At 40.3% G+C, this 14,834-nt stretch overlaps 1 protein-coding gene across 4 annotated transcripts in view; it reads left to right on the top strand.

Moving 5' to 3' along the window:
* The window catches only part of TOX (thymocyte selection associated high mobility group box), a 222,466-nt gene extending 216,079 nt beyond the window's left edge, over positions 1-6,387 (top strand). For all 4 annotated transcript variants that reach the window (XM_049820664.1, XM_049820673.1, XM_049820646.1 and 1 more), the window contains 2 exons: positions 3,707-3,858; positions 6,162-6,387. In XM_049820664.1, the coding sequence (XP_049676621.1) occupies positions 3,707-3,858; positions 6,162-6,198 (189 nt within the window). In that variant the 3' untranslated portion in view covers positions 6,199-6,387. The remainder of the gene's footprint in view (positions 1-3,706; positions 3,859-6,161) is intronic.
* The last annotated feature ends 8,447 nt before the right edge of the window (positions 6,388-14,834 follow it).

Genomic DNA, 14,834 nt, shown 5'->3' with positions numbered 1-14,834 from the left:
CTCTGTCCCGCTTTGGTTCACAGGTGGAGCAAGCAAAACTAGATTGTCAGTGTCTAGTAACCATGGCTGCAAATGTAGGCATAACAAAGAAGCAGAAGATTAATGTATGTCACTTTTTTTTTTTTTTTAATTTTAAATAATAACTCATTTCAGTTTACTTTCAGGTACTTCTTTTCCTTTAGAAAATAAATGTATACAGCAAGATGATTGTATAGGCTGCCAAAAATAATAGCCTCCTTTTTTTTTGGTATATATTATATACAGTAAAGTCAAGACCTGCTGTATTTGTCCAGATTTCTTTCTCTTTTTTGTTAAGCTTTGTCTTCGAATGAGGTCAAGAGAAAAAAAAAAATCATTAATATCTGTCAACTTCCTTTATAACCTTAAGGAAAAATCTTTGTATGATATCACACAGACAGATTTTCAATTTCCTTGTGTAATAAACAGATGCTTTAGGATTTGGATGTAATTTAAAGGTTTAAAATATCACATTGAGATTGATGAATAAATCAGTTGTGAAGACAAAAACATTGATGCCTGTTGAAAATACCTCTCCAGACAGGCAGGAAATGAAATTAGTTCCCAGTAAAGTGTGGAGATGAGGATCACTGTTTAGTTCTGCTGCAGGCTTTTTAGGACTTGCTACAGTGGCACAACGAAACTGCTAGGGCTACAGAAATCTAATTAAAGAGCAAATGTCCCTCCTGACATCGAATTAATCTTTATCAAGTTCCCTATTTTTATTTCAATCTGGAACAAGAAAATGAAATTTAAAATTCTAGGCATGTTGCAAAACAGTTGGTGATTTTCTCTTGAGCATTACAATGCAAAAACATTCAGCATTGTTTAATTAGACCTCGAAGCACTCATTTTCTGAGCACTTTTTATTTCATCATTGTTTGTTAAGGGCTTACATAAATAATACACAAATATTTACTACAAGCCTGGTACAAGGCTGTCTCCCTCTGTTGTACAGATCTGTATTTCCAGAGCTTTTTCTGTTGATGAAAAAGCTGAGGTAATTACTGTTTATATCTTAAACATCACCATACTTTATCAGTCCTTCATATTGAATTCAGGTTTCTTAAATTACTTTGCCTTAACAAGCATGCTTTCCAACATCCACATTGCTGGTATTCTGGTATCCCTCAACCCCAGCAGGACTGCTGAGCTGCAGCAGCTCAGCTGCTTCTGGCACTGGAGCCTGGCTCAGATACCTCTGCACCATCTTAAAATTCATCACGTGGGCATGTCCTGGGAAAAGAGGCCTCAAGCCCAGGCAGTCATAAACTAAACAGACTTGTAAGGTGCAAGATGAAAGTGTTGCTACCCCATATTTTACAGATAGGAGAATTAAGATTGGGTCCGTGGTCCCAACCTTTACATGAGAGGTATCAATTCAGTCCAAGCGCATGTGCATGCATGCTTCGTTGGAAGAGAGCCAAAGCAATTTGTCTGCGGTGACACAGAAAACCTGAGAAAATACGAGGATAAGTCCCCACCCAGTTCCAAGCTGGCATTTAAACCACAGGACCATCCTCCAACATCTAAGCTATTTATTTGTCATAAGTCGAGAGGAAATGGAACGGATATTGCACTGATGGACTCTTCCTCTGATCTGGGGTAACTGTCTCTTCTTGCTGCATGAGTACTTGAGTCTCTGTGCCTGCTCACTTGCATGCTTTGCTGCAGCACTGCTAGAGCTACTGGCCCTATATAGTGTTTTTCTCATATATGTGATTGTTTCCTGAAGACTGATAAGAAATAGCTCAGGGGCTTTGCTAGCAAAGGTAAACCTGAGTGCCTGGGGGCAGGATGTGTTTCTGTGGTTATTTGCCTCTTACAGCTAAATTAGAAAGGCCTTACGGGTAATGTTTTGTATAAAAATGATGACGGCGATACACAAACCCAATCTTCCCGCCTTTTAATCACACAAAACTCCAATTAAAGTCATTGGGAAGTCTGCTCAATTACAGTTGCCTTTGGATCCGTTGCAGGCACGGGCATTGTTTATGCAGCCTGATGTGCAGGTTTAGAGCCTGCTGAAAAGGCAGCGTACAGAGCATGGGGGTTACAGTCACCATGGGTGGGTTTTGTTTTACCTTATTAGCAGGGCACTATGTAAGTTACATAACAACTAGGTGCAGAATTCAGCTGTGAACTTGCCCGCTGCTAATAGTCTGTTTCTTGGGGTCGTCAGGGACAAAGTGAGGCTTCAAAGAAGCATTCAAGGTACCGAAGTGTGACTTGGGATATTCCCCATATGGAAGAGATTATGGAAGAAAGTTGCAGTCATTTATGGCCTAGGCTAAAATCCATGATCAGGGTGAGTGGAGTGAGGTGACGGTGTACACGAGAGGCACAGCGAGGACCTCTGGGGACGAGCCAGAGTATAATACACCAAGAAAGAGGGATGTGAAGGAGGAAGCGACATGTTACATTTGAAGGAATCTCATTTCCGTGGATGGAGGGGGCCAGGCAAATCCTGAGAATACTCGTTTATCTTGATTAAAGGTGGCGTGGCTGACTTGTTAAACCTGCAGAAAACAACAGCTCTCTGCAAAATTCCTGTCCTAATGAAGGCTGTGTATAAGAAGCGATCGCACATAATGCACTAGAATTTAAAACTAAAAGCTATGAGCTTCAATTCTATCTATTCTTTCTGTGGACTTCGGCCAGAAGGAGTGGGGTTTCGAACTAGGTATCTTGGTTCAGGTTCAGCTTCTGATTTAGCAGCTACACATCCAGTTAACTTGAGTGGGAATTGTATGCCATTGCCCCAGGAAGGAGTTTGGTCTGGTTTTTTTCAGCAGACATTGATTGCTTTCATACTGAATTGTCATTCTACATTCTACCCAATGTAGTTCTTCTAACTTTAAAGGAACATGATGTACATTTATACAGGGTGAACCAGGTACACTAGCCTTGACGTTTGAATTGTTCTCCTGGTTTTGAAACACAACATTTAAACATCCTCGTATATCAAAAGAGCTAAAAATTATTGTGACTTTTCATATGACAGATATTTCAGGGAGCAGGTTAGATGTCTCTTTGTAACTTCCACTTTTTTTTCTCATCTTCTTGGTTTCAAAAAGCAAGTTATTCTGTGCTACTTTCACTACATTAGTCCAACAACTGTTAAAAAGCTTTGGTTGAATTTCTGTTTAGTTGAGAGAGAAGTACAAATAAAAGAAGCAGCAGATGGTCTCTCTGTGACTGAATGAAGAAAAAGGGTTTTGAGAACAATATGTGAATAGGTGTAGTCTAATAAAACAGTCAGCCACCTGCTGCCTACATCCTTCAAAAAGATTCTGTTGCATATTCTGGGAATTAACGACTAGTGTGTATCCTTATGTTTAATCTAAATGGAAGCTCTAAGGAGCAAACAGAGCTTTTTTTGCCCCAGTGCTGATTGAGTTGTTCTCTTGGGTTTGAATTGTTTCTGCTCTGTCCCTTTTACTTCGATCTTGTGACTGTGAAATAGCTCACAATGGCTTGGCAGTGCTTCATTTCTCAAACCAAAGAAAGATTTTTAAAACTTAGAAAGTACCTACACTTTTTTTCCTATTTAAAGTTTGATAACCTAAAGTACACCTGGAAAAGAAGTATTCTACCATTTCACAGTACACACCATTTGTGGTTTTTTTAATGCACCCAACCTGTTGCTTGGTTCCGTACAATGTAATGTACTTGCTTTCTCCTCTAGGGATTTACTCTTCAGCCTGATTATCAGAATATCATCAATCCAACATCAACAGCTGCACAAGTTGTTACCCAAGCAATGGAGTATGTTCGTTCAGGGTGCAGAAATCCTCCAGCACAGACTGTGGACTGGAATAATGACTACTGCAGTAATGGGTAAGCAGCCAGTGAATGCCACCTTGTGTTGAGCAACATTCATGACACAAGTATCTGATAGAGAATTTGGAAACAGCTTTGTTGCCTGTTTCCCTACAGTATTTCAGAAGTGCATCTGTGATGGCACTGGATTTATTCAGCAATTAGACTGTTGTGGGAGGACAAGTTTTCAGTACATAGATTTATTAGACATTGTTATCACCTTATCACAGCATATACACTTTGGTCTTAGAGAACTTCCATTCCTTAGAAAATCAGAACTGAAATCTTAGGGAGAAGGTGTAGGAAAGAAGTTTTACGATCACTACCTCCTACTTGCGAGGCAAACGGCATGAACTATTTGCTCCAAATACTCCATTGCTGAGGAGAGCTTGCTGCCAGTGAAAACAACTAGTTTGGGTCATGAAAACCCACATCAGTGAGATGCAGGAGTGATGCATGGGATACAAGATACGTGGAAGGGAAGGGCATGAAGGTCACAGGACAGAAACAAAACACCATATCTGTGGGAGCTCTATGCCCCTACCATAAGGTTAGTAATCCCTTCAAACCCTCTACTCCTTTGCAGCATGGTTTTTGTGGAGCTATGTTACTGTCCCAGGAACTGCTTGGAAACATTTAAGACTCCAAACAGAAGGTATCTTTTGAGTTTTAAATGATAGCTGTTGTGCTTTATGAATGTGCCCACCAGCCTGACCTCCCCTTGACCTTGGCATGAATCTCCAAGGCAAAGGCAGATAAAAGCTCTTGGTTGCTACCAAAGTGTCAAATCTAGCTCAGACAAATGAACACCAAGCAGAACTAAAGACTAGTTTCACCCATTACATTTACTCAAACTAAGAATTTCACTTTCATGATTGTTTTAAAGTGTTTCTGGTACTAAAACTAGAACTGAACAAAAATCTTTTTCTGGTTACTGGGTCAGAATAACACCTTGACTAGAAGCTGCTGACACTGAGGCAGACTTTAACTGGTCTGCACAGCAGCATCACTTTTCCCAGTACCTATCACTGTTGCCCCATGACTTGCCCACTTGTTCAGCAGAACGGTCTCGCTTCTGTGCTGTACCACCATAATGTCTTGACCTGTGCTGCAGGCCCTTGTAGGAGCATACCCAGCCCACAGTCTCTTATACCCACTTACACTGAACTCTGAGCAGACTGTCCTCCATCAAACAAACCACAGCTACCTGTGGCTTTGATGCCTGGTCTCTTCTGGAAAAAGCAATGCGTGATCATTCCTAGCAGTGCCCTCTAGGTGCCCACTGGGCATAATTTTCCATCAGCAGAAGCTTTCTCTGAGCAGACCCTGTATATACCCTGTGTAGGTATGCCTTTGTGAACCTGTGTGCATAGGCTTAACCTACCTCTGCTATAGCATTGCCATAAACCGCCAAATACAGCGTAGCGTGCTCTGTGCTGCTCTTGGACTCCAAACCAAGTAAGCTGTGAAGCTGTGGAAGAACAGAACTGGTACCTGGGTTTTGGCGAGGAAGCAGATTAGGAATAAAGCCTCTCTCCCAAAAAATCTCTGCAGTGTGAACCAAGCCCCATCAGTGATGCTGCTTCTCCTTTAAATGATATGGGTTTTTCTGACTTCTACAGACTATTCCAAATTAGAAATTGGTAAATGGCTCCTTTTGCTCTGAACTGGTATGCTTCAGTTGAAGCTGGAACCCAGCAAGAACTGAATGTAAAAGTGTGCTAGACACAGTGCATTGGTGGAAGGTCTCCTGTGGAGCCTGGTCTCCAGCAGAGAGCTGGGCTAGTTAGCTTTCCAGAAGCTTCTGCTGGTCCCTTGCGCGTGCTTACCTGAACCTGCCAGCCCAACACACTTTGGCTATGTCTGTACTAGTAAATAAAATAATGCAGAGATAGCAGTGGCTGGCACCCTGTTCATGTAACTAAGCTCTCCGGCCCTCTAAGGAAAGTGGCCACATCATATAGGGTTCTAATGAAGTATCACCATGAGAGCTGTGCTAAACCCTCAGCTGTACCTATTCACTTTGTGAGAGATGGATAATCAGCGCTACCAACCTGCTAGTGCAGGTGATCTCAAACCAGGGCTTAATCCCATCTCCCAGTCCTGTGTAGTTTAGAGCCAGATGTGGTCTGGGAGTTGCTACGTGCCACCACGGCACTGGGATTTTTCTTATTATTGCCATGGTAATGCAGCCATACTTCAGTGATATGCTTGGAATTAATGACATGCAGTAGGGTTGTGGGGTTTTTTTTGAAGAATAGGACTAAAAATTTGACAAATTTTTTAAAAAAAGCACATTTGTTCTTTTTCTCTTTGAACAGGGGCATGCAGAGGGACAAAGCACTCTACCTTACCTGAAAATCTGAAACACCTCTCCTTTCCACTGAGGAATGCAGGGAAGTCTTTTCATCATGGATTGCTTTATGCAGTCAAGGCAGTTCTGCATTTTATTAGGAAATACAAGTTGCTAAGCACTTAGGACTATTTGAGCTTGTGGGTCACCCACTCTGGAAAAAAATAGTCTTGCTTCTTCCTTTTTTCTTTTTCTTCCCCCCGCCCCCCCCCCCCCCCCATTTTTTTCTCTTTCTTTCTCCTTTCCACCCCTACCCTGAGATCCTTTAACGGACATTGCTTTTCTTCTTCCCTGAAGGAAACTTGGACCATTCAGATTTTATGTTGGTTTTTGCTGTGAAGTGCTGCGATAGTAACTGCCTTAGCAACTGTAGATGTCTCGGATAAAAGTCCTGGATTTTCCATTGGTTTTTCATAATGGGTGTTTATATGAAACTACTAAAGACTTTTTAAATGGCTTGATGTAGCAGTCATAGCAAGTTTGTAAATAGCATCTATGTTACACTCTCCTAGAGTATAAAATGTGAATGTTTTTGTAGCTAATTGTAATTGAAACTGGCTCATTCCAGTTTATTGATTTCACAATAAGGGTTAAATTGGCAAACATTCATATTTTTACTTCATTTTTAAACTGACTAATAGTTCTATATTTTCAAAGTATTTGGAGAAAAAAAAATAAAATATTCCCAAATTATATTAATTAAACATATTGGCTTCGTCTCATGAAATAAACACAAAAAACTAGGAAAAAACCTAATGTTGATAAAGAGCAAACACATTTATTTTGTACTGCCTAAAAAATGCTTCTTTTTTTTAAAGAAAATCACTTTATGTGTACTGGTTAGTAAACGTCATTTAAGTCCTTTTATGTATAAAACTGCCAAATGCTTACCTGATATTTTATTAGATGCAGAAACAGATTGGAGACAGCTAAATTATAACCTTTGCATATGGCTATGTATTATTGTTTCTTCATACTGTGTCTGTATTTAATCTTTTTTATGGAACCTGTTGCGCCTATTTATGAAATAATAAATATAGGTGTTTGTAAGTAAATTTGTTAGCATTTTAAAGAGGTTTCTTTGATGCTTTAACTTTTGCTGGCACAAATTGTTCACAACTGATGTGAATACTTTATTTAGTTTTTACAGTGGCATATATAACACCAAACCTGCTTTACTGGCAGAAAATGAAGGTAACAAATACTTATTTCTCTATTTCTTTGGTTGTTAAAGGAAAAAAAAAAAAAAAGGTATTTTAAGTAATTCCTTTTTAAAGCATTGTAGCAGGAAGTTGCCCAAAACTAAGACTTGAACCAACAAACTAACTGAATAAAACTGCATAATGCTGCTTCTTGAAACTTCACCAGTTTTGGTTAATTAGTCAAGTGGAATAAAAATATTACCAAATATGCTTCAGCCATTTTATTATACATGCAAAAGGTCCTACAGAGTTTTAGGGACTGTATCACAAAGACATCCTAAAGTGAAAGGTAAGTTCAAGAGCCACAGGGAAAGGGATAAAAAAAATCCAAAAGAAGGTATTTTGTCAGTGTTTTGGATCAGGGATAGCTCTGAAAATGTATTTCTGGAGGATTTAATCCCAGATGCTTGTCCAATTAATGGAGAGTACCACTGATTTGTATTTTCCATGTGAAATATAGAAAGCAACTCGAGTAAAATACACATTATGCAATACCATTGATTTTTCTTTAAAAACAAAACAGAAACAAAGGCATGCTTGCTTTGGAATGATTTCAGGCAATGTACAATCAGAATCACTTGGCATGTAATAACTAATAAATAATGCAGATCAGATGTGATTACTCAAATGACTGTAGCTGAGAGCTCTAATTTTCCTGTCTTGAAACTGTATGGGAACTCGTGATTAAATTCACAGTTTATTGTTTGTCTGTTTAGTACTTTAGAAATATACCAGCACTACTAATTACCCAATGTCTTCTATTTATTATATTATAGCAAACTACATTTTCCACTCATATTAATTCTAAAGCGACAAGATAATTCCTGGGGATGAGAAAAATCAGCTTTCATTTTGACAGGCAGTTTTCCTTTTTCTTTTATGGAAAAAACTGTGTTATCTTCATTTCTTTTAGAGCAGGTGCGCAGTCACATAAAGTTGTTAATTTCGGTATCCAAGCAGAGTTCAAAATACAAGAAAACTTTAATGTAAATAAAAAAATACATCATGAATAAAATACTTATTCTGTATGAATCTCTGGCTAGTTGGTGTTTCTCAGTCTGTAAGAAGGGAAACGTGCGGCGTGTTTACTGTGCAGCACCTAAGGACCCATCCAGTGCTTTGAGTATGGTTCTGTGCCCAGGCTCTGTTCAGAGAGGACAGCTATTCCAGAAGAGCAGCAGTTTCAGCCAGGGTTATACTGAAGCCACTTTGCTCCAAAGGAAAGATCCAACTTCAGTGTCAGTTCTTCATGTCTGACCTTGGGAAAAAGCAATGGTTGCTGGCCGAGGGCAATCTGCTGTTTGTTTTCAGCTGCATATTGACAAATACAAATTGTCAATAGATGGAGCCTAGAAGGTTGAGATCCTTTTGTAAGCACGTGAAACTCCACTGGAGTTCATGAAGATATGCCCCATCCTTCACTGAAGCACTGTGGCCTAGGCACCACAGTAACACATATACCCAAGTCACTGGTTGTAAGTCACCATCTGTCATAATAATGATAATGAGAAAGCACACAGGAACGAAACAACCTACACATTGAAGCAATACAGTAGCAGCAACTAAATATGATAAAGACGTCTGTCAAAGTGATAGAAACCAAGGGAAATAATGTCTTCCATTAATTGAAATTAATGGGGGGGTTAAATTATTTTTAAAAAGTGGTGGGCAAATGCAAGGTTAGCAACATATGCACTCTGCAAGATGTAAATCCCATTTGCATGCACCAAGGTAAGCAGAAGTTTTGAAAAGGAAAGGAACATTTAATGCTGCTCTCGGCGTGCCCCGTTCTGGCAACATGAGTCCTGGTCTCTCTATCACCAAACTCATAGAGGTTCGAGCAGAAATGCCGTCCAGCTGCTGCCTCTGACCCAAAGAAGCTCTTCAAAGGGACCTGCTTTCCCCCACATTCATCCGCAGGCAGGCAGTAAGTAATGTATTCATGGAGGACCCCAGCCGCTCACAATGAAATGTAATGTATTTGTGCCCACTTCTCTCTCTCTCACCAAATACCAGTTCCCGATTTCAGTGGCATCTCTGCCAAATATTCCCTGCGAGGCTCCTCTGTAAACAGGAAACCTGACAATAAAAGAGCTCATTACTGGAAGGTAAAACCCGCTCTTACCACCTTCCTCAACCTTCTGAGACTTCATCTCAGCCTGAACTACCATCTCCAAGACTGTATCTGCCTATTTCTTACCCAATGCTGTAAACGTGGCAGATCCACAGAGATCTTGTTCTGTGCTCCGGGGAAACGGAGTAGGTAAAAATCCTTATTTTGCACACACTGAGAAGTAGCTGAAGAGCTGTATGTAACCCAAACAGGAGCTACTCCCCAGAACTCCCATTGATAGGTAGTTATAGATAGAGATAGGGATAGAGATAGAGATGGATGGATAGATACATAGACAGACAGGTAGGAAGGAAGAAAGGAGGAAGAAAGAAAAGAAGGAAGGAAGAAAGAGGATGAAAGAAAGAGAAAAAGAAAGAAAGAAAGAGAAAGATACAACCATTGCCCTGTTAATTATTTATCTGGTGTCTTCAAGTCCTCTTGCATTTAAATAAAATATTATTTAGTAAGTGTGCTGGCAGTGCTGCAGGAGGTGCTGAGCACCTTGGAGAACATGAGGTGCTTTGTGTCAGGTCTCACAGACAGCATTTGCTTTCCTTTGCAAAGTCGTGTATTTTATTATTACCCAGCAGCACATTAAATCACAACTCAAATGTAGTTCTTATTCCACCGACAAGAGGACAAGTGAGAACAATGACTTGTAACATTTCAGAGTCTGTCACAGTTACTGCCTAATTAGAGAAACCCACTAGCAAATGTGCATCTGCATGGATCCTGCAACTGTCATCATTTCACATTCTATTAAGGGCTTGCTGCGATAGACGCTTTACAAAGAAATTTTGTTCGGGCTAATACCAAGCTGGCAAACATGTAATTGGCTAGAAAATAAAATAGGAGAGGGAAAAAAAAAGAAAGAGAGGAAGAGGAAAAGAAAAGGAAACCTTCCTATTTGGAAAACAAGCTGTGTGCAAAAATCCACAGTGTACTGCGGAGAAGATCCTTACCCTCTGACAATTGCGTGTTTACAACGAGTCTGAGCATAATTGCTCTGATGGGCTGTCAAGGAAAAGATTAATTTGGCAAAGATTAGTATTGACTTGCTGTTTATTAAGGCTTTTAAACAGCTGTATCTGGCAACATTCCTGTAAGTGCCTGTCATGTCTGAAAATCAGGCTCACACCCGGGTGCTTGCCAGCTGTTGCTAAACAATCTTACCACTTTGAGTATCTTTCTCCAGGCCAAACAGCAAGAGCAAAGTATTGCCAAATGAGTCTCTCTCGTCCTGTCACTTTTCAGGGGATCTGAGAGCTCAAATGTCAGTTGATGGCTCGACGGCTGAGCTGATAGCAGCTGCCAGGAGCCAGCCAGCGGGGTGGTTAGAGAGGTGCTACACCAACCTGTCCCGCACGCCGAGGGGAGGGTGCTGCTGTTAGTCACCTCACCAACACGGAAAACCACAGCTTGCAACTGCTGTAATGCGAAGGGCTTTTAAACCCCTTAGCGCCTGTGATCAAAGTTTGGTAGGAGGCAGAACTCCAGAGCGAGTGGTTCATCCCCCCTGGGCTCTGATGGATAAAGCCAACAGGCTAGGAGGGGGTGTGAAAGTACAGTAGACACCATTAATCTTTACAAAAAAGAGCCAACATTTTCTTCTATGATTTTTTTTTTGGCCCAGACTGCTGATAAACAAAAGTCATAAAAGCCATGCACGCAAAATACCCTGGGTCAATGGAAACCTGTAAAAGGAAAGATGTCAACTGTTATTTTTGTTACATTACTTAAAACATTTCGGCTTGCATTGTAGGCTTTAGTACAGAGCTCAGAAACAAATAATACCAATGGAAAGAAGGATAAATGGCCGCAGCTAAATGCCAATACAAATAGCCATGTGTTACAATTAAAGTTGATTTGGCCTTTCCAATAGAAGTCTGATTTTCTGGGATTAATCTCGACCTTTTCAAGTTGCATCAGGCTGAAATAAGTTGTCAGAACAGATGTGAATTTTGTTTGCAGAGAACAATTGTAATCCAGTAACCCTTAGAACGTCAGCGTTTTCCAGACCGCCAGCCAGCTGAACAGTGAGGATGCGGACGGCAGTTACTGAGCGCACACAGCAGGCAGAACCAGAGTACCCATAGCCATGTCCAGAGGCTGGAAGATTAAGTCAGAAAATTTCAAACAGGAAACAAAGTACTTCTTTTAACTCTGAGTTTACCAAGCAGTATGGTGGATGCACAACCACTTGAAAAAACGATGTTAGATCAAGGATGGATACCTTTGTAAAAACACTTGTTCTTTAGCTAATTCAGACATACAAGTAGGTGATAGTCCATGTGCCAGTGTTTCGCACAAGGCTGGGCACACAGTTTGTAATACAGAAGTCTTTGAAGGCTCCAAGAATCACACATTTCAGATGCTGCTCTAAACCAGCTTTCTAAGAAGTTTTGCCCTACAATCTGCACAGCTCCACAATTAGGAAAAAAAAAAAAAAAAAAAAAGTAAAAGAAAGAAATAAAATCTCTAGTGAATATTCAGGCTTCTCATACTTTGATACATTGAGTCAAAAACTTCCCAGCTGTATGCACACCATATATGCTGCCCTTGGCACTCCCAAAGAGCCAAGTTTCAGTGGAAATAAAAAAGTCTAAAGCCTTTCCAATATGGGTTGGGGGTGGGAGGCAGAGGGGCTATTCACCTTACCATGCTAGCACAGCAACTGTGGCAATGTAAGCTCTCTGCAGACACAAAGCCTTCAGGTTGCTTTTGTAATATTGACTTTCTTCACAATGAAACACCCAGATCCATGTTTATGTCATCAGTGCAGTTGTATTGCTAAATACTGAAGATGCAAGAGAGATTTTTCCTGCTCTCTAGATAGCACAGCTTAGATAGCAACATGAAGTTCCAAAGTTCATTCAAAAGAATGTCATCACTTGAAAAAAAAAGGCTATCTGATGCCCTAATTAGTAGAGTAAGCCTTCACGTTTAGATACCTACTTTTGCTCAGAGTTCTGAAATAATGAGCTGAGCCTCTCCACTCCTCTGGCATACAAGCATGCGTTACATGGTTTTGTTAAAGCGATGAATATGAAAGAAGGTAAGTGATGTGCCCAGGGACAGAGAGTTATTTAGAGGAAAAGTAGCTGAGATCTGAGAATTTTCAAAAACAGTCTTCTGCTTTAGTCACAACTAAAGTTCAACAACTGTGAAGCAGTGTTCAGATCCACGAGGACAGATTTAACTCAGATGAGATTTTACAAATAATAAATAACAGAGGTTTCCAGGTTTTACATGTCTTTCTTTAGCAGTTTTCCACTTTTAAGTCATATATGTACAGCTGAGTGCTATTTTCAAACTTAACTGTAAACTAACTTTAAAAAGATTAAAATAACAAGAGAGAGATGTCTGAGTAATCTCTGTTGCTGGAATTTTGGATTAAAATTTCAAAGCTCATATGAAACTGGAATTTTGACTATACTGTTCATATCCCTCCAACATCTTTACTTCTCTCTCTCTTTTTGCAGAATTTCTCCCTAGAACCCAGCAAAGTCCTTCACCTGTCAGACTTTCTGCATCAGATTTGACAAAGCACCATATGTATACATATATCTGCACGTCGAGGAGACTCATAGGACCTACAAGGAGAGAGTCGTGACAGCTGAATGGGACTGTCCTGCACGTGAGTCCCCAGCAGAAGCTGCCCTCTGCAAACAGACTGGAAGCAGTCGCACAATGAGGTCCTGGCTTCTGTGGTACATGGGTGATAGATTTTTCAAGGCTGAGTATTTCTAAACCCTCAAGAGATAATTTTCTGAGAACAATTTGATCAAAAGCCAGAAACAGGCTGTCCTGTCCTCTTGTAATGTGGTCACCTTTGGACTGGGAAGGAACCTGAACCCAGAGGTGGGGGCCTTTCCAAAAGTGACCCCAGTAGACAGAAAACCTTGACATACTGGAGTGAATCCAGTGGAAGCCACCACGACAGTCAAGGGCTGGAGCACAGGGCACAGGTGGAGAGGCTGAGAGTGCTGGATCTGGTTGGCCTCAAGGAGAGGAATCCGAGGGGAGCTCTCACTGCAGTCTGTAACTGCGTAGTGGGTCTTTATAAAGGAGGCAGAGCCCAAATCTTTCTGGAAGTCCACATGAAGGACAAGAGACAACAGAAGCAAGTCGCAGTGAGGAAATTCTGATTATGTATTAGGGAAAAAAATCACCAGGGAGGTTGAAAACACTGACACAGGAGCCCAGAGAGGCTGAGGGACCTCTGTCCTTGGAAATATTCAAAATTTGACTGGACAGCCCTGAACAGGCCCCTCTAAGTTGCACCGGCTTTGACTGTGGGGATAGGGTAGACCAGAACTCCAGAGATCCCTTTCAGTCTGGGCTAGTCTGTGATTCTGTTTCACACAAAATCCCCTACACATGGGAGAGAAAGAAAGCCCAGCAGATCATGGTTCTTTGGCCTCAAATTTGGAAAGGGACACCTCATGTACTACAGTAAATTGTGTGCTATTTTAAACTGAGGTTTCACAGTCTGATTTTACATGTACAGAAAAAACCAAAAGTGAACATCATTTGTATCTGAGTTTCCTGTAGACGTTTATTTAAGGGAAAAAAATCCTCCCAAGCAAATCATAAACTCTAACCCACTAATCACTTTCCTGAAATGAATTGAGTTTGCATTATTGGGAGTGCAACTTCAATGCAAAGACAAGCAGGAGTGTATCGGTTGCCAAAGCAAAGCTAACTGGTTAAAGCTTGGACTCTGGGGAGCAAGGCCTCAGATAAATGAAAGAAAAGATACGGAGTTTTCCTTTTTTAATTTTTTTTTAACATATAGCAGTCAAAAGAAGTCTCTGGGGGCTTCAATACGTGACTTTACATTTCAATGCTTTTCCTCCACCAGATGGTTTAGATAAAAACCTATTAGTTTCATTTGTGCAAATGGTTTCATACAAAAAATGTCTATTTTTAACATTTTTGCCTGGAGGCTTGGATTTAACTTTTTTTTTTTTTCAGAAGTGGAGAAGTTTTCACTAGTGTCTAATACTTTAATCATCATCATTCTTACTGTTAAATAAGATTCATAACCGAATGTGGTTGATGAGTGCTCTAAAAGAATTTACATCCAAAAAACTGCATTGACATTACTTCATAAATTTGATTTATGCATCTTTTCATACAACCTTTACATGTTTGCAACTTTCCATGAGCCTAGTTATGATTATTTTGATCTCTGCAGAAGTAGTGTATATGTTCTGTCAAACATCATGATGCAGACCTTTTATTTTCCTTTTTTTGTCTTGATGTCATTCCTTTAGAGAATACATTCAGTGTGTGAAAACTGGAGAGGGTTCACTACTGGAAA

Source organism: Accipiter gentilis, chromosome 2 (assembly GCF_929443795.1).
Source record: "Accipiter gentilis chromosome 2, bAccGen1.1, whole genome shotgun sequence".
Lineage (NCBI taxonomy): Eukaryota > Metazoa > Chordata > Aves > Accipitriformes > Accipitridae > Astur > Astur gentilis.
The sequence above is the reverse complement of the archived record's forward strand: the minus strand, read 5'-3'. Positions and strand labels throughout refer to the sequence as shown.